This window comes from Oryctolagus cuniculus, chromosome 1, assembly GCF_964237555.1.
Source record: "Oryctolagus cuniculus chromosome 1, mOryCun1.1, whole genome shotgun sequence".
In the NCBI taxonomy this organism is placed as follows: domain Eukaryota; kingdom Metazoa; phylum Chordata; class Mammalia; order Lagomorpha; family Leporidae; genus Oryctolagus; species Oryctolagus cuniculus.
In genome coordinates, this window is record NC_091432.1 from 113,428,468 (window position 1) to 113,448,090 (window position 19,623).

Sequence of the window (19,623 nt, forward strand, 5' to 3'; positions counted from 1 at the left end):
GAATGACTGATGACAGTGTGTTAAATGCAACTGCTGCACTCCCCGAATACTCCCTCCCCACTCCCAACTCCATCTGTTTCTCAACTCTCACTCTGCCAGCTCATCTATTCTTGCCTCCACTTTCCAATAACTTCCTAAAGGCACGCATGGTACACAAGCCTCACTCCCAGGAGGAGGAGGAGAACCACTCAGCCAGGAATCAGCACGCTGGAACCAACCCCCATGATTAATGCGCTGGCCCTGGAACGCGAAAAGCTGCGAAACAGAGAAGGGGGGATGTTTTGGGGACTCCTGGTTTCTACCAGCACCCTGTTAAATCCGCGGCTCCTCCAGGAAGCTTTCCCTGATCTAATCAAAGTGATCAGAGCACAGATGACAGATCCACTTCTAACCGTCCCCTACGGCCCCCTGCACCCAGGCAGCCCATGTTGTGGGTTTCCCAGGTTAATGTTCAGCCCTCATTAACCAGCCAGCCAGTCAGCACAGACTGAGCCAGCCGCCTCTGACCAGCTGAACTGCTCAACACGACGGCTATCACATTCTACCATTGCTCTGAACAAATTTTAAGTAATAATGAATGCTTATCGCAGTAAAGATCCAAAGCTTTTGGTAACGCAAACTTCTATGTCAGGGATGTCTTTATCCTCTTTCTCTCAGCAGATATTTACTGAGCTCTTATTATGGGGCTCGGTACCATGATCGCAGGGTTGCAGAGCTGAGCAATGCAGTCCTGCTCAAGGAGCTCGCAGCCTACGGGAATCCAGATATGTGGAGTCAAACAGATGTTATGAATGTTCGCACTATTAGCGGGATGTACATCTTATTAGTAATGAAACACAAAAGTGGTACAACTGAGTCAGGTAAGAAGGAAGAAGATGGCCTTGAGGAAGTGGCTTGAACTAAGTCGTAAAGGAAAGGTTGAGATTAGCCAGATGTGTGTCTAAGGGTTTCGGGGTAGGTTCCAGGAAGAGGTGCTAAGCGGGCGGAGGTACAGAAGGTAGGAGCAGTGCTCATGTGTTCTGGGGACTATAAACTGTACTGTGTTAGGAGAGGATGTGTCCGAGTCAGAGCCCGCATTGCAGAAAGATCACCCAGGCAACCACATACAGAGGGAGGGGCCTTGACGAGGAAGTAGCTGGAAGCAGGGCAGTCATTTCACAGGTTGCTGCAGTAGTCCAAGTAAGAGAGGGTGGGCGCCTGAAGTGGGGAAGTAGGGGGATGGGGAGAAGGGTAAGAACGTGACCAGTATTCAGCGGGGTTTGGTACTAGCCAATGCATGGAAGAGAGGCAGGACCAAAGGCAGGGACATGAGGCGAGAATGTGTCCTACAAGAAGCATAGGAGACTGGGAAGGTTGGGAGAGAGCAGTGAGCAATGGCTTTATAAAAAGCCAAGAGGGGGTCAGAAGTTGAGCCCAGCCATTAGGATGTCCAAGTCCCGTCTCAGAGTGCCTGGGTCTCATACCTGCAGCAGCTCTTGATTCCAGCTTTCTGCTAGGCACCCTGAGAGGGTATCTAGTGATGATCAAGTAGCTGGTCCCTGCCACCCATGTGCGAGACCCACATTGTGTTCCCAGTTCCCAACTTCAGCCATGGCCCAGTCATGGTGGGGAGTGAACCAGTGGATGAGCTCTCTCTTTGTCCCCAAGCCCCTCTGTCTCCTTCTCTCTGTCTCTCATATAAAATAAAAGAAAATTTTTTAAAAAAATTTCAGGAAGAGGATATGGTTTTCAATGTCAGATGTAAAGAGAGGTCACATAAGAGGAGGACTTGAAAATGTCCCATAGATTAGAACAAGACATTTGTTGGTGACTTGGTGACTCGGTGCAGGTGGTTTTAGTGGTGCAAGGCAAAATATGATGGGATGAATATTGAAGAAGAAGAACAAAAATAAATTCAAAACTGAATATTTTTCTCCTTTGAATACTCTGTAGACACTGTACCCAGGACCTCAAAGCTTTTTAAGTGCCCAAAATTATGTCTGAGAACTGAAAAAAAAAGTATTGGCTTCAAAGTGCAAAAAGAAAACTGCAAAATTAAATTAAGATGTGGTTAATTAAATATCTCCAACATGTAACATTGTTTCAACTTCATTAATTTTTAAATTTAATATTCATAAAAAACTTCATTACATGGAGAAACAATTTTTTGGTTGGCTTTTCTCATTTTACAAACATTCCCTTGTATGCACAAGGATGGCTGAAAACTGGTGGCCAATTGAGTATTAACTGTTTCTTGCCACCAAGTAATATCAGAAGGAAAAGTTTTAAATGCGTTTAACACAAGATGTGGGTGCATTTCCTTCTACTTGCTTTCCTGTAAGTATTTTGAGGGTTTTTATGCTGTCCTAAAATAGTTCTGATGTAGGCACCTCTTCCAAAAACCTTAGCCATGGCAGGAAGAGGAGAGATGAGTGTTGATGAGGCGGGTTGGAGAGGGTATGGGAGATAGTCTTTCTTCTTTATGGAGAGAGAAGCATGAGTGTGCATATGTTTAAGGGAAGAGCCCGTGGGGAGGAAAAGCTTGGAGGAGGACAGGATGGTGATGGATAGGGAGGCGAGGGGCACAGCAAGAACGCCGTGGAGCAGAGGAAGAGGAGGTGAGGGCCCGTTTGCTGGCTCAGGCAGAACCATCCCAAGGGTATCTGAAGTCCCTCGGGGACTTCAGAGCAAGCAGCCCCCTTGATCACTTCTCTAGGGATCTCCATCTAGCCTTTCTGCAAGGGTGTGGCTGGGGACACTGGTTCATCCACCTTAATACCCTGGTTCTCACCATGCCTAGACCTGTACAGATTCCCTTTGAACTCTCTTTTGTCCCTCCCTTCATGTGGATCCTAGTGCTCCCCCAATCAAAAGTCTGCCCAAATGGCCCTAGGTTAGAGGAGTAAGTGTTCCAGTGAGCCCCAGGCATCTTTGCTCTAGAAGGTAGCACTGAGGTTTTTAATGATAACCTGTTTTGGATTATTCAAAATAGGGGATACTGCATCACACAGGCCACCAGGAGGTGATGGTGTGGCTGTGCAGACCAGAGTTGGATGCACCCCTGATGTGAGCCCCGGGGACCACTGCCTGTGGATTCTCAGCTAGGCAGGGGTTGCTGCTGTGCTCTTGCTATTTTAGAAACAGGCATCTGGCCGGCGCCGCGGCTCACTAGGCTAATCCTCCACCTTGCGGCGCCGGCACACCAGGTTCTAGTCCCGGTCAGGGCGCCGGATTCTGTCCCGGTTGCCCCTCTTCCAGGCCAGCTCTCTGCTATGGCCTGGGAGTGCAGTGGAGGATGGCCCAAGTGCTTGGGCCCTGCACCCGCATGGGAGACCAGGAGAAGCACCTGGCTCCTGCCATCGGATCAGCGCGAGCTCCGGCCACAGCGCGCCGGCCGTGGCGGCCATTGGAGGGTGAACCAACGGCAAAGGAAGACCTTTCTCTCTGTCTCTCACTGTCCACTCTGCCTGTCAAAAATTAAAAAGAAATTAAAAAAAAAAAAAAAAGAAACAGCATCTGCTTGGGGATTTGTGAGAGGAAACCTCAGGCATCTTAAGTAGCCAGGGGAGAACCGTTTCTCCAGCGTTGCAAGGTACAGAAAGAGCGTCCAGTTTCTGCTCGTGAACTGCAGCTTACCTTGAGTGTTGCGCAAAGCTGGCCGTCCCTGACACGGACACAGTTCTGCCACGTCCTGCGATGACACCACTCATTGAAAAAGCATTGCAACGTGCAAACATGCTGAAGAGCGCAGGGCATAAGCCGCCCCCTTGGCGTTTCTCCTGGATAAATGATGCCTTTTTGATTTATGACCTTGGTCCTTGTTGGTTGTGGTTGCGTGCGTTTGTGATGCTTCCTGGAAGGTGTAGGTTTCTCTAATGCATGAAACAAGCTTTTAGTTATACAGCTAAACTCCACATTGACACTGCAACAACCAAACAGCCATTTCATTCTGCAAATATTTGTTGAGCGTGTGCTCTGTGCCAGGTATCATGTTAGGCAATGTGGACACAGCAGAAACAGTGCCTGAGTTCAAGGAACTTTGATTTGCAAACTGACATTAGGCCTGGCTAGAAAGGACTCACCTGGGAAACTTACTGAAAACACACATTCTTGGGCCCCATCTCCAGAGACAGTCAATAGGTCTGGGTAAGGACCGAGAATCACTGGTTTGGTTTTGGTTTGGTTTTTGGAAGATTTTCTTTTTAAAAAAATGTATTCAAGAGGCAGAGAAATAGGCAGAGAGACAGACAGGGAAAGCTCCCATCGACTGGTTTACTCCCCCAGATGCCTGCAGCTGGCAAGGTGGCCAAAGCTGGGAGCCGGAAACTCAATCCCCCGTCTCTCCTGGGAGCCGCAGGCACACAATCACTTGAGCCGTCACCACTGCCTCCTGGGGAGGTTGGTGTTGGAAGCCTAAGCTGGAACTACACCCCAGGTTCTCTGGTTTGGGGTGAGGGCGTTCTGGCTGGCACCTTACCTCCCGGGCCAAAAGCCTGCCCTGCCATCACTGTTTCAGACCAGCTTTCCAGGCCTTTGTAATTGCAGCCAGATTTAGGAATCACTAGTCTGGTGGGATAAAAACTTTTACTTTCCAAGCAGGAATGTTAGTAACACGTTGACACAGACAGGTAAACATACTTTTACCTCTGCCCTTTGCAACATGCAAACACCAGTATTGGTTGACCGAACTGTTTATGAAACTGCTAGGATGGTCAAGTGTCACGTCTCTGAAAGCAACATCAGATTTAGCCCGAGCCCTTTTCTTTTCTATTTTTGACAGGCAGAGTTAGACAGAGAGAGAGAGAGGTCTTCCTTCCATTGGTTCACCCCCAAATGGCCGCTACGGCCAGCGCTGCGCCAATCTGAAGCCAGAAGCCAGTGCTTCCTCCTGGTCTCCCATGCGGGTGCAGGGCCCAAGCACTTGGGCCATCCTTCACTGGCCTCCCGGCTACAGCAGAGAGCTGGACTGGAAGAGGAGCAACCGGGACTAGAACCCGGCGCCCATATGGGATGCCAGCGCTGCAGGCAGAGGATTAACCAAGTGAGCCATGGCGCCAGCCAGCCTGAGCGCTCACCTCCCATCGCCAGACACCCTTTGCTAGGCTTTCCCAGGCTCCTGTCTTTGCAGCTGTGTCTCCCCCGTGTTCTGCCAACCATGCTGAGTTATTTCTCCCCCAAGGCAATAATTAAGTCGCTTGGAGCAATGTGCGTCTAAACGTTCTGGTGGTTTACATGACTGTCAGCATCTGGGACTGAATGATGATGTCTTTCTGCTCCTTTACAAGTTGTTGCCCACTTGTTCATCCCTTTCTTACAGGCCTGGGAATGGAGAATATCGGTGGAATCTTTGTGGTTCTTATTTGTGGCTTAATCGTGGCCATTTTTATGGCTATGTTGGAGTTTTTATGGACTCTCAGACACTCAGAAGCAACAGAGGTAAACTGCCAGTGGGGGGAGGGGACTTGCAGGGTCAGCCCAGGGAGTGAAGCTCACAGGCTCCTGCACCTGTGGGGGTCGTGTCAGACAGGGCCCTTGAAATTGCAACAGAACAGATCTGAGCTAAGGCTGCATCACTCACTGATTATACAGCCACAGAAAGGATCCTTCACTGCTCGGGATTTCAGATTCCTTTCTGAAAATAAATAAATATGAAATATTTTATGAGCAACAAAGCCATAAGGCATAATATAGTAAAGAAAAATAGGTAAAAGGACTAGGCCCCTAATGGAAAAGATGACCTCAGTCCTTCCGTTCGGAGCATGTTTTTGCCTCCGAGGGAAAGATCCTTAGAGATAGCACAACTCATGGGAATGCAAGAATGACACTCGTACCTTCCTTCTCGGGGATTTGGGATAAATTCACTTCCCACACTGTGGCGTGGAGGCTTGGTTACTATAAACCTCATGCAGATTGCCGAGTCTGGGAAAAAGGAAGAAGCCCTTATCCCATTCTTCCGTTCCTCTGCAGGGGAGGTGCACAAACCGTTACCTGTTAACGACACCATGAAATGTATTTGTTTTTTTAAGTCCCTGAGCCTCTGCCATCATAGTCTCCAAACTCTGGATCTTTCTAAAACCTGATTGGCACTGTTGAAACACCTCGTAACTGCATAGGGGACAGACTCAACACGGCTATGGCGGTCCCTTCCCTCTTTCCTGTCCCCACATCGTTCCTCCACGCTGTCATTCCTTGCCCATGCCCTCCGCTCCAGTCGCTGCAACAACTGTGTGGGAGCAGCATGATTGCTAAATCTGGAAGAAGGGACAGAAGGCTCTTCTCCCATCATGGCCCAAGACAGTGCCCTTTCCAGTTCAGAGAAGGGAGCTCAATGGAGCTTGCAACAGGCTTCAGAGTCGGACAGGTTCAAGTTCAGATTGTGAGTCAGCTGTTTATCAAATGGTTTTTAGTAAGATACGTGACTTCAGGAGGCTCCATGTCCACATCTGCAAAATGGACATAGGAAGACTAGTGACAGTAGTAGCAACCCCGCCTCGTGGTTCTTCACCCAGTGTTCTGAATCCCAGGAAGCTCCAAGTCCTTCGTCAGGTATATGCAGGTGCACTCAGTGACAAAACTTGATTCACGTTCATAGCCCTTGTCTCACTCAGTGTGTGGCACATCTATTTCGGTAGAGGAATATTCATGTTTGAATATGGAGTCTGCCTCCAGACGCATCGTTCATGGTATATGACATACTGATTGTGCATCCTATTGTCTTCCTAAAATCCGAAGTTTATTCTGAACTTGGAAAGAAAAAAAAAAAAACAGCGGAGACGATCGTTTCGTGTTAGGAGGCTGTGGGCCTGGGTAGTGGCGACGGCTCCTGTTTCTGTTATTATTGGAGTGCATCATTCCCACTGGTCAGCCGCTGGTTAAAAGAAATGGGGATCTTTGGCCTGAGAACGGAATGTTCCGGGAGACATGGCCGCTTTTTCAAACACTTGAGAGACTGGCCGTGTGATAGGCAGGTTATCTACTTCCTGGGCTTCAAGCTCCAAATTTAGCTGGGATCAATGGCGGGGAAAGGAGCCATTAGCCCGGGAGAGGGAAACAGCTGTTCAAGGAAATGCGCACAAATGGAGCGAGCTCTTGCCCAAGGTAGTGGCGGTTTTTGAAGGCGTTCAGACTGCTGGCCATTAAATGGGACTGGATGGAGGGGTGAGGAGGGGTGAGCAGAGCTTCATAGAAGCGTTGTCCCTAATATGATATGGCCCCGTGACCCTGCCCCGACAGACCCCCACCCCCGGGGACGGACGGGGAGGGGCGCAAGGCTGGTTCTGCGGCCCACACCCTGCCCTGACCCCGCTGTTTCCCACAGGTGTCCGTCTGCCAGGAGATGGTGAGCGAACTGCGTGGCATCATCCTGTGCCAAGACAGCATCCACCCGCGGCGGCGGCGCGCGGGGGTCCCGCAGCCCGGGCCCCCCGCCCCGGAGGAGCGCCGGCCGCGGGGCACGGCGACGCTGAGCAATGGCAAGCTGTGCGGGGCTGGGGAGCCGGACCAGCTGGCGCAGAGACTGGCGCAGGAGGCCGCCCTGGTGGCCCGCGGCTGTACGCACATCCGCGTGTGCCCCGAGTGCCGCCGCTTCCAGGGCCTGCGCGCGCGGCCCTCGCCCGCCCGTAGCGAGGAGAGCCTCGAGTGGGAGAAGACCACCAACAGCAGCGAGCCCGAGTAGCCCGGGGCCGGGGCCGGGGCGCGGGCAGGCGTCGCTCGGTCCACGGGGCGCCGACCCTCATCTCCGGACGGACGGGCGGATGGAAGGCGCCTGCCGCACCAGCCAGGGACCGGCCTTGCCGCTGGGGGTTGGGCTGCACCTGCAGACTTGGTGCCCCGCGGCGATGGGACGCCACCCGCGCGGGCACAAGGACCCCGCTTCTCCCGGGGACAGTCTCGGGTGGGAGGGCCCTACCCAGACAGTCCAGCGAATCGAGGGCATCATCAGTTGAATTTCCCCCTAGGAAGGGGCCATTGTACCCTGGGCCTAGTTCTTACAGGAAAAAAAAAATTAAACTCAACAGGGAAGTTTTTCTTTTCTGGATTTGTATATTTTTGTTAATGTTCTTTTCTATCCCCTTTCTCCTTTCCTTTCTTCTTCGAGTCCTCTCGGTTTTGTGGTTTGGGGAAGGGGGGAGGCTGGGTTGGGGCCTGGAAGTCTAAACAACCCCTGTTCCTTTTTCCTGAACGTTAAGGTGTCGAGGTGCCCACGTAAAGACTTCAGGTGCTGAGCTCCCTTGTGCGGGGAGGGGGTAGGTGGCCTGCGAGGTGCCGGACAGGGTGGTGCCGGTGGGGGAGGGCCATTGCCACATCTCCAGCACAAGTCCACAGAAGGTCTTAAACGACCACCCCCCCCCCCAAAAAAAAATACCAGTTCACGCGTGGTTTACACAGCCCTTGAAACATCCGGGATTTCAAAGGCTAATCTGCCTTTTGTTTCTCTTCTTCCTGAGTTCACTGCTCCTGGCTTGGGTATGGTCCTTTGTGAAGGAGATCTCCGCAGACCCTGGACCAGAACAGAAAACCCGGGGGCTGGGATGGGGTGGAGGAAGGAGGAAGGACCCGGCCCGCCCTGGCCCTGCTGGTGTGGTGCACAGGTCGTGTCACGTCCAGCTCAGTAGCTGCCCGCGAGGCCCCACCTCCCAGGCTTTCATGGGTCAAGTGATTTCCTGCTACCTGACAGCAGCCTGGGTGCGTGGGTGCGTGCGTGCACGTGTGTGTGTGTGTGTGTGTGTGTGTCTACACCAAATGGACAGACTGTCAGTTGAGAAGGAGTTGCCAGGTCTCTGGGAGTGAGATGGAGTCTGTTAGCCAACACCCAGGCCTGGGAACCCCAGTGTGGGCAGCAGCCCTGCTTGTGCGTCCATAGGTGAAGCCCTTGGCTTCTCTGGCGTCCACAAGCTAGGGGTGGTCCCTGCTCTTGCGTTCTTAAGAGCAGCGCGAAGGGCCGAGCGCTCCTCTCCTTCGAGGGGAGAGGCCCCACGGCAACTGCCTGACCTCTGCTTGGCTGCCCCCCTTGGGAGTGTCACTCCGAGAGTTTTCATTTTCTGGTGGAAAACAAATTCTATGCAATTTCTGACTGTGATTTTAGGAAACTTAGAGGGAGAGAGAGAGAAGAGCCGCTACCCTCACCTCCACCTCCACCGCCACGGCTGCCACCTTGAATCGAGTTGTCCTCACGTTGCTTCTGTTCTGAATGGACTAAAATAAAGACCTCTTTGGAAGATGACGAGCTTAATCCCATGCTTTTGTCTTTTGGATAGGTCAGCATCCCCACTGGGCCAGAGCAGTCGGCTAGAGCTGCCATCTTGGGGAAACAGTGGGACCCCCGATTGTTCCTATCAAGGATGCCATTTCTGTCCTAGGCTGACCTCTTCCCTCTCATGAATTTGGATGCTTTTTCTTTTTTGCTCTTTAATTAGTAAAGGACAGCAATGCGTGCAGGACACTTGAGTCTTTTTTGAAACCATGCCTCATGCCTCATGGAGGAATGTGGATCTGGTGGGAAGGGCGTCCCAGGTGCCATAGCGCTCCCACCTGCATCTCCGTCCCATGCTTCTGACAAAGTGGTCCCTCCTGGCAGATCACACGTGGCGTGGGAAAGGTGTTTTTTAAAAAACGAAAACAAAAACAAACAAAAAACCTAGTTTTTATGAGCAGGAGATCCTGATCAACCACAAGCTTTTTTTTTTTTTTTTAATGGATTAGTGAAATAAATGTGCCCATGCATCATTTATAAAGTCTGTGTCCTTGGCCGTGTGGAATAGAGATGACATTGACAGCACGAGACAGTTTCTCGGAGCTGCAGTCACTGCACCCTACGCAAGCTGCTGAGGGAATTTGCAACCAGCTAGCTCTCTTCCTGGGTTTGTCTGCCTTTTTATCTGTTGGTTGTTGGCTGTCCTTTCCATTCTGTATTTTCTATCGGATTCTGTATACTGTATAAAGCAGTTTTTTCTTGTCTGTTTATCTTTCTTCGACTGGAATATTTACAATAAAACAGAAACAAACCTTGACATGTTAGTGATGGATGAAAGCTGTTTTGGTTTGGAAAATACGGTTTGGTGTGTCTAATCATCAGGTACGAGACTCTAAAAGCAAATAAAAGTATAAACTCACTTTGTGTCTCCCCCTGCACCTGCCATTCCCCTCCTCTGCACCTCCCTGTCCAGTCTCCCACCCCGTTCGTTCGGCTCTTTGTTCAGGTCTCGGGAAAGTCTAGGTGACTTCTTTCAATGTTTGGTCCTGGGAGTCTTTGAACCGCCCCCATCCCCACAGTGGATACCCATGGTAATGAAGTTCGAGATTCATAGGGTTTTGTCTCCCTCAATGCGCTTTCACAGAATAGTCATCTATTGATACCTGGAGTAACTGTAGTCAGATGTCACCCCAGATTCCACTGGGAGCTGCAAGATTACATCAATTAAAATATAATACTTTGCTTTCTTTCTTTTAATTGCTTTGCAGGGCCCCAACCGTCACAAGATCTCTACCCCAGAACTCAGGTGGGGTGTAAATTGAGCGTGTGGATGGCCGAAAATCTTTTGGCTTCCTCTAATCCAATGCTCGCATGAGAATATTCACCCTGGGAACTTGCCAACTGGCCCTCTTATTGGTTAGGTGAGACCGAAATATCATGATAACCAACCCACCTGGGGCTGCTCTGTGAAAGTTTATTAGTTTTGGATTCCAAGGAGTTTAATTTTCTTTTGGAATCCAAGGGGGACTTCCCCACGGTGTAGGAATCAAATGCTGCGGGCCACAGAAGGGCTGGGGTATTTCAGACACGGCAGATTGGGGGTCGGGGCCAAGTTCGAGAGAACCATTTGTGCCCCTCCCACCAGTGGGGTGTTCACTGCTGTTCACAGAACAGTCTGGAAATGATAAGGGAGATTTGATCCTGACTGGTCGTCAGCCCTCTTGGGCAGTAACAAAGAAGCCTATTTGGGGAATTCAGAGAAGGAATCCTTTCATCAAGATGTTGCTTCAAGCTAGCGCTTCCTATGGGGCTTTCTCAAAGCAAGAAATGAAACCTGGAGTTGTCTTCGGCTTTGAGGCATTCCCATGCCTCTCTGTGAAGGGTGACCTTCTCCCCACAGGTGAGTTCCCACCGCGGCCCAAGAGAGAGTACCCTTAGGAGCTGACAACACAGCCATCTGCCAGTGTGACTCAGAGATTGGCGATGGCGCACTTTCAGAAGACTGCTCCCATGGGGGGAAACGTCATAACTGCGTGTGGCTTTCGGAGGGGGAAAAAGGCTCCAGATTCTAGAACAGAAGTGATCACAACCTTGCCATGTAGGAGCAACAGGGCAAAGGAAGTTCCGTCCCTACTGCTACAACATGGTCTTTCACAGTTCATTCACTTCTTACTAGTTTTCTAAATCTGCAACGTGAAAGAACAAATACTACCATTAAGCAAATAGCGGATCTGGTGCTGAGATGTGGAATGAGGTCCAGGGTCAGGCACTGTGGCACAGCCCCTCAGCCACTGCGGGGGATGCCCATGTTCCACGTCAGAGTGCCTGGGTCTGAGTCCCACCTCTGCTTCCAACTCAGCTCCCTGCCAAGGCACACACACCCCGAGAGGCGGCAGTTGGCGACTCCAGCACTTGGTTCTCTGCCACCCCTGTCGAAGACCCAGATGGAGTTCCAGGATCCCGGTTTGAGGCAGTGCAAACCCTGACTGTTGCTGGCATTTGAGGAGTGAACCAGTGGAAAGAAAGTTCTCTCTCTCTCTCTCTCTCTCTCTCTCTCTCTCTCTCCATTGCTCTGCCTTTCAAGTAAATAAATGAATAAAACTTAACAAAGAGAAGACTGTGAAGGAAATAAAGCGGAGAACAACCTCTCTGAAATGACCATGCCAACCAGAAAAGCATCTACCATGACCCTAATAAGTTAACACAGCCTCGGCATATGAATATTCCTGTGGCTGGGATGTACTGCAGCATGTCAGGGAATCAATGCTTGTTTATGCATTACGATGTGTGCAGTCTTGTTGCAGAACACAGAGGTTCGATGCCTACGTGCAAAGCTCCTCTTGCTAGGAAATTAGCTGAAGAACACTGGCTCCTCGTGCCCATGCTAGCGTTGTCCCGTGGCAGTGTCAGGCAGGTCAGAGGGGAGCAGGGATGAAAAGCTCCCTCATCCTGGTGGCACTTTTTCAAGATTGGCCAGTGACCTGGAGAGGGCATTTCTTCAGCCCCCAGCACCGTGTTCGATCCTGCGGGACATGAGGAAGAGGCAGAAGCAGCCACTCGTGGTCTACCTGTGAAGAACCGTGAAAGGAAAACACCAAATAACAAAGCTCTGGCATATGCGATCTGCAATCCAAACTGTGTGGAAATTCAGAGCGACCTCAGATTTTAGGTATTAGGATAACAAGGAAAGGCTTATCGGAGGAAGCAGGAGTGTGTTTGTGTCGGTGGGTTGCTAAGTTTTTCGATGCCTGGAAAAACAACATTTTGCTTCATCTCCCTTGAAGTGTAATATGAATAATTCCTGTTGATGAATTCAGTGCTCCTGTGATAGCAGTGTTGTTGCTGGTGTGTGTGTGTGTGTGTGTGTGTGTGTGTGTGTGTTTCACCCACCCCATTCCTTTTGGAGGAATTCCGGTACCCGTATGATGCTTATTCCAGATTGCTGCAGCACTATTTTGAGGTTCCCACCGCTGCCTCATTCCTGGGCATCGGTGGGATTCACTGCAGACAAACAGCCTACTATGGACTACAGAGAAGCTGACTGGAGCAAGCCACGAAACCAGAGTGGATTGAGAGTTATTTTTAGAAAGAGGATTGAACAGCCTTAAAACTGGGGGGAAGGAGTGTGAATACAGAACGGAAGGTGCGGAGGCAAAGTGGAAAGTTGATGCAGAAAAAATCCCCGAAGTCTGCACGTGAGGAGTGTTCAGAACCATCATCCTCCCCAGCCCGCTCCGCCAGCCTGTCGTCCGTAGTACGGAGCTTCCGCTCGGACTGTCCTGATCAGATCTTTGGCAGCTTGTGCACTAAAACTAGCAGAAAGTAACTGCTGGTCCTCCAGTTCTATATCATCTCTAATCCTATTGCACCACATGAGCTGGAAGGGCGTTTTAAACCAGGCACTAAAACTTGGTGGAAGGTCAAGGTCAGAGAGTCACAGGCAGACAAACAGCACAGGCCATAACTGGCCAGAGACTGGATGTGTTGTCCCCCCTCAAATGCAGTGACAGCACTTCAAGCCTGGCCTCAGAAGGTCAGGTGTACATAGTGCTGCACAGAGAGACATGGAGTTATTTTGGTTTGTGGCTTTTTTCCCGTTTGTATGTAAGCTAAATGGAGTGTATGATGTGTGTGTTGCTTGTGAGGTGTGTATGTGTAGTGTGTGTGGCATGATTCTACATGTGTGTATCCTATGGGGTATGTTTGTGATGTGTATGTTGCAAGTGTGGTGTGTGGTATGTGTATATGGCATGTGGGTGTGTGAGTGTCGGTGTGCGTGTGCGTATAGCATATATGGGAGGCATGAGTGTGAGGTGTGTGTGAGTGGCCTGTGTGGTAATGCTAGGGAGCAAGAGATCAAGAATGGGACGTGAATAAATGTTAGCAAGTTAGTTAGTACCCACTCACAAAGGAGTACCGCACACGAGCTGCGAACCACCAGGTCTGGGCTCATCTTTTCTGTGATCTGGAGCCACAGAGTGTAGGGTTTGGGTGGAGTTTTCCAGGGAAGGGAGGAAATTTCAGGAATTTGGTGACTGCTCATTTTCTGCCCTTTTTAGGAAGTCTCAGAAGTGTCAAGGCACCTGGTGCATGATGGGAGTGGGAATGTCAACCATGGTAGTTGTATTATAGTGATATCATAGTAGGCTCTAAGTCACCACGGGGATGCACTCAGAAACCATGTTGGATATCTGGGGCCGGGGCTGGTTCTGGGAGGGGGCTTTGCTGCCATAATGATTTCAGGGTGCTGACCGTGGGGTTTTGAGAGATAGTCCTGGGAGAGGGTACTGGCATATTTTCTCCGGCTCTGTCTCTGATCTCTGACTGTCTCCTTATCTATCAACAGTATGCGTATGAGTGTGGTTGAGTGTGAGTGTGGGGTGTGTGCATGTGTGTGTCTCTAGCAGGTTCCTGTCAGTGTCCCTTCTGCCCATTTCAAAAGGCAGAAGGCACTTTACTTGATCTCTAGCCTTTCTTTGTGCCTCTAGGTGACATTGCTGGGTTTAGTGTTCTGGATTTTAGTGGCTTAGTTCTCACTGAATGGTCTTTGATGTAATTTATTTCTAAGCCAAATGTATATGTAGATGCATGAGGCAGAAGGTGTTTTTCCAATTCCCAGGTGACTGATAAGATGCCTGAGCTGACTTTCTAAAGCCTGCTCCCCTTGCACCCCCTCAGCTGCAGAACAAAGTCTCCCCAGCATGAGTAAGTGGCCAGACGGAGCGTTCCTCAGATGGGGTGACTGAGCACAGCCAGTAAGAAGAGCCGCACAGCCTGACTCGCATTTACACCCCTGTCCTCAGTGATGGCCTTGTCCCTATTAGGCAGAAAACAATTTAAAAAGAGCCGAGGTATGGAATTGTTAAAATCTGAGCAGTTGGATGGGCCCATGAAGTGCAGAATTCAGAAACGCCGTCTTTATTCAGCCAGCCGGTCTTTGGCATCCAAGAAACCGGCAGATGCAGTTCTCTTCAGAGGATTCGAGGCCGAGCAGGCCTGTCAGGATCTGCTGCCCTTCCCCTGACTCCTGTCTCACTTCCCTTCTGCCCTGCCCTGCCTCTAACCAGCCCGCCTACGCCTCTGCATCTGTTTGCTTGATCCCATGCTTTTCTTCCGTGTCTTTGCTTGGGCAGTCCCCTTCTGCAGGAATGTCCCGCCCATTCATCTCCACTTTGCCAGTATATTTCAGATGCAGCTGCAGTGCCACCTCCCCCGCCCCCAGTGAAGTCTCCAGTCCTAAGGGAGTAACAAATAACTCCTCCTTCTTCTGCACATTCTCTAGCTTTCTTTATGCCCATTGTCACCTCCTACATTGTATCAAATGTGACACATAGGCTGTCCCCACTTACTTCCACCTACCAGAGGAAGGCCTTTAGGGTGCAGAGAAAATGGCTTTTTTTTTTTCCTTTTATACTTTCACAGTGTATAGGATTCCTGGCACATTGTTGGTCCCCATGAATGAACGCATGCATGAATGAGACAAATTCAACGGTGAGCAGATGTACATAAAAATGCTGCGGGGATGAGTGGCGGGAGCTATACTAATACACCCTTGATTTAAATCAACCGTGCAAAGCACAGCCTAATAATTTATACCAGGCTACGATATGACTTCTTTCATTTTCCTGGGTGTGAGCCTCGTGGAGGGAGGAAGTTGCTGTCTGCAGGCTGGTGGAGAGTTGGTTTCCTCAGCAGGTGTGAGGCAGTGTTTGCTTCCAGCTGTCACCATGCCTTCTACAGGTTAGAAAAACTCAGCCGCAACTTCCAAGCCAGCTTCGGAAAAATCAATCAGCCCTCTCTCTCCTCTCCTCTACTCATTATCCTCAACAAGTGAATTTTACTTCAAAATAAAATTACCAAAACTTGGTCCCCGGCCTATCCATTTCAATGCACGTCCAGCAAGGTTGTACGTGTTCAGAAATGCAAGACTTCTTTACCAAAACAATCTAAATCAATCTCCGTTTCCTTTTTCTCTTGCCAAAAAAACAGGCGAATTTCCCTCTTGGTGCTTTGCTTTTAAAATGTGAAAACATCATCATGGCTTCAAGGCCAACAAATTATAGCTCTGGCATTTAGAGCGGTGACTGTGCCGGGGAGTCGGGCCAGGTTTGACGAGCTTAGGAAAATGCTGCTATTTCCTTAAGTGTTAGGATTTAGATGAAAGTGAAAGCAGAGGTGCAGAGTGGAGGGGCCAGCACTCCATCAGGCACAGTTGTTTATGTAACCCTTGGGGTAGCCCCATGAGATAAATCTCAGCAATTTCAGGAGAGGTAACGAAGGTTTCTGGAAGTGAAGGTACAAGCCCGCAGCTAGTGTAAGGCGAAGCTGCAAAGTGAAGGGAAGAGACTTGAACCCGGTCCTCTCTGCCTCTGTTGCCAGGGTGTCTTCCAGTGCATCCCATGACCTGATCCCATCTAGGGGACAGACTCAGAAAAAGGCAGAGCCCAGGAACACTCCCAAGTGTGGTTTTCAGTCGCTAGGACTCATGCTTTTTGATGTTGGAGAAGATAAATCAGTTTGATTCTCAGATTGTGTTCCCCCTAATATTTTTATTTATTTATTTTTTGACAGGTAGAGTTATAGACAGAGAGGTCTTCCTTCCATTGGTTCACTCCCCAAATGGCTGCCACGGCTGCCGTGCTTTGCCGATCCGAAGCAAGGAGCCAGGTGCTTCTCCTGGTCTCCCACGCAGGTGCAGGGGCCCAAGCACTTGGGCCAGCCTCCACTGCCTTCCTGGGCCACAGCAGAGAGCTGGACTGGAAGAGGAGCAACCGGGACAGAACCAGTGCCCCAACAGGTACTAGAACCTGGGGTGCCAGCGCCACAGGCGGAGGATTAGCCAAGTGAGCCACAGCGCCGGCCCCCTTCATTTGTGTTTTAAACAGCCTGCTTCCATAAATGCTTAGATGGTTCCAGAGATGCTAAATGTATTAGTTGAGAGATGGCATTTTCCTAGTAGTTTCTCTGATAGTGGTTTTTCTTGTGTACTTCTAAAAGTTTGTAGAAAATGGAATTAAAAGATGTTTATTTCGGTAAAAAAAAAATGGAAACCTATGCGATTTTTTTTCATAATACACATTTCCCATGAGCTTTTTTGTTTGTTTTGAATCCTTGCATGTAGTTTAGCACACGTGCCAACCAGAACAGTCAATAATGATGCAAGCATCCATCCGCTCTGGTTTCTCTTCTAGAGGAAGTCTTGTGCAGTGACTAGAAGCTGCAGGTCAAGTGAGGAACATTGGATAGGAGGCCCTTGGAAAGCTAGAAGTTTGCCCATTCAGCTTGAAAGGACCCTCCAGCAGTGAGTTGCTGCATTTGAGTTCATTCCCCTACCTTTAGGACCATACCTGAGCTACTGGGAGAAAAAAAGGTACCTCCATCCATTCAAATCAATCAACCTTTATTAAATGCTGTGTTGACGCTGGAGGGGGCGGGAGGGAGGTTGGTGCGCACAGCCCAGGGCTGTGAAGACGGATGAAGTCATGTGGAAAAGACAGGTTCTGTGTGGCCCCTAGAACCAGTAGTGGGATTGCTGAGCTCCAGAACACAGATCAATAGAAGGAAGAATATTTAAACAGAGCGATGGGGTCCCTGTCACTACTGCAAGTAGTTCAGTTAATGTTGCCGGAGACCCGTAAGTGGAGGAGAGCAGAGAGAATTCTCACATTTTGTGGGAAGTCACATTAGCTGGCCTTGGATGAAAATTTCTTTCTTTCTTTTAAGATTTATTTATTTATTTGAAAGTCAGAGTTATACACAGAGAGAAGGAAAGGCAGAGAGAGAGAAGAGAGAGGTCTTCTATCCTCTGGTTCACTCTCCAATTGACCGCACCAGCTGGAGCTGCACCAATCCAAAGCCAGGATCCAGGAGCTTCTTCCTGGCCTCCCACATGGGTGGAGGAGCCCAAGGACTTGGGCCATCTTCTACTGCTTTCCCAGGCCATAGCAGAGAGCTGGATCGGAAGTAGAGTAGCCGGGACTTGAATCGGTGCCCATATGGGTTGCCGGCAATACAGGGGGCAGCTTTACCCACTACATCACAGGGCCAGCCCTGACAATTTCTATATGAGACTCATATAGCAGCTATCCTTTACTGAGTACTTAGTAAGTGCCAGATAGTGTGCTCTGTGTTTTAAGGGCGCAATTTTTATGTTTGCAACAGGTAGATGCTTTTTCCGTATGTTACAGAAAAGGAAAGTATTTAGCTTGGTCATCATCAGTCTGGAAGCTGGTGGTGCAACCAGGGTTTGAGCACAGCTGCCTGGTTCCAAAGTCTTTACTATCTGGGGGAGAAGTCCTGTTCTATTCAACTTCAAGATCCTAGCATAAACGGGTGGGGCCTGACTTCAGGGCACCATTTAAATGAGGGGACAAAGGTACATGTGTGCACAGACTGCCATGCATGGGAAAATAACACGTGTGTAACACAAAGGCTTTGTCATCTCATTGAAGAGATGAGAAACACACAGGTACAAAAGAATAGAAAATATTTAATAAAGAGAGATTTGACTACAGAAGGTGTAACAGGAAATCACGTACTTTACCAGTACACTTTATATCCAGCAAGTATTTATTATACAGTCCAAAGATGCTCCCTGGGCCAGCATTGTGGCACAGCGGGTTAAGTGACCTCTTCTTGCAAGGCTGGCATCCCATTCTGGCTGCTCAGCTTCCAGTCTAACTTCCTGCTAACATGCCTGAGAAGGCAATGAGAGATGGTTTGGATGTTTGGGCTTCTGCCACCCATGTGTGAGAGCAGGATGGTGTTCCTGGCTCCTGGCTACAGCCTGGCCCAACCCTGGCTGTTGTGGGCAATTGGGGGAATGAACCAACAGATTCTCTTTCTCTCTCTCTCCCTCCCTCCCTCTGACATTCTGCCTTTCAAATAAGTAAATTTTTAAAAATGGTGTTTCTTCAACGACTACTATGTACATGCTTCTGTCCCAGATACAGATAGACACAGAAAACAAGAAATGTAAAACTGAAAGAACTCACTTATTAGCTTACTCATTTAACCCTGAATCTTAATTTGGTTCTATGACATTTCCGTTATTGTAGTCATCCTTAACTCCAACTTTAAAGTTGTTTTATAATTAGTAAAGTAATACGTATATGTTTATATACCTTATAGGAGATTAGAGAAATCCAAAAAGTAGAAGAAAAAAACCCACCAGCATCAGTATAAAGACACACAGTATTAAAATTTTCTTCCCTCGTCATTTTTTTTGCATGTTTTTGAATCAGCATGCCCTTGCTGTGTGCTTCTGGGTTCCTATTGAACTTTCTCTCCATACACATCGAGCCTACCCAGTAAGACTGTGGGCTCCAGGAAGGCAGAAGTGAGGTAGCGTCCTCTGGAGCCCCTGTTTGCACACTGCTTGCACACTGCTCCAAGTGTGGTAGGTGCTGACACAGTGATTTATCAGTCAACAAGTGAGTGAGCACAAAAAATGTAGAACAAGGTTTTTGCTCTTCAGGCATTTGTAATCTCTTTATGAAAGTCAAGTCCAAGACAATGCATGATTGAATGCTAAATGAATAACTGTAGCTGACTCCTGAAAAAGAAGTGGCATGTCATGAGGAAAGATGGCTTGTGGCATACCTGAAGGAGAGACCTGAAGAAGTTGAAATTATTTCTCTTTCCAACCATCCAGAGCAAGCTCTCAACAGAAGTGGATGTGCCTATGTCAAACCAGCCCCTATTCTTCCACCTCGTGCCAAGGGCCTCTCTGCAACCGTGTCAGAGGACCAAGCATGATCTGCAGAGAGCCCCTCTGCCTTCACGAGGGGAACGGCCCAGCTAGTGTTTCCTCCCAGCTCTGGGCCAAGGAGGGAATTCTGACCTTCACAGCCATGCTCTGGATAGCTTTCTCCAGCGTAAACTTACTAGGAAAGGGTTTTAAAAACTTTTCTAGTCTCTCTCTCTCTCTCTCTCTCTCTCTCTCTCTCTCT

The 19,623-nt window shown here is 49.3% G+C and overlaps 1 protein-coding gene and 1 long non-coding RNA gene across 11 annotated transcripts in view; one reads left to right on the plus strand and one right to left on the minus strand.

Moving 5' to 3' along the window:
• Positions 1 to 10,103, plus strand: part of GRIK4 (glutamate ionotropic receptor kainate type subunit 4) — a 435,012-nt gene extending 424,909 nt beyond the window's left edge. For all 4 annotated transcript variants that reach the window (XM_051819416.2, XM_051819403.2, XM_051819421.2 and 1 more), the window contains 2 exons: positions 5,297 to 5,415; positions 7,298 to 10,103. In XM_051819416.2, coding sequence (XP_051675376.1) covers positions 5,297 to 5,415; positions 7,298 to 7,654 — 476 coding nt within the window. In that variant the 3' untranslated portion in view covers positions 7,655 to 10,103. The remainder of the gene's footprint in view (positions 1 to 5,296; positions 5,416 to 7,297) is intronic.
• The window catches only part of LOC108176875 (uncharacterized), a 42,790-nt gene that overhangs the window by 7,630 nt on the left and 15,537 nt on the right, over positions 1 to 19,623 (minus strand). For 6 of the 7 annotated variants that reach the window (XR_011378162.1, XR_011378166.1, XR_011378168.1 and 3 more), the window contains one exon: positions 3,616 to 5,967. This is a non-coding gene — a long non-coding RNA (uncharacterized lncRNA). The remainder of the gene's footprint in view (positions 1 to 3,615; positions 5,968 to 19,623) is intronic. The other variant, XR_011378163.1, reaches the window with a different exon arrangement.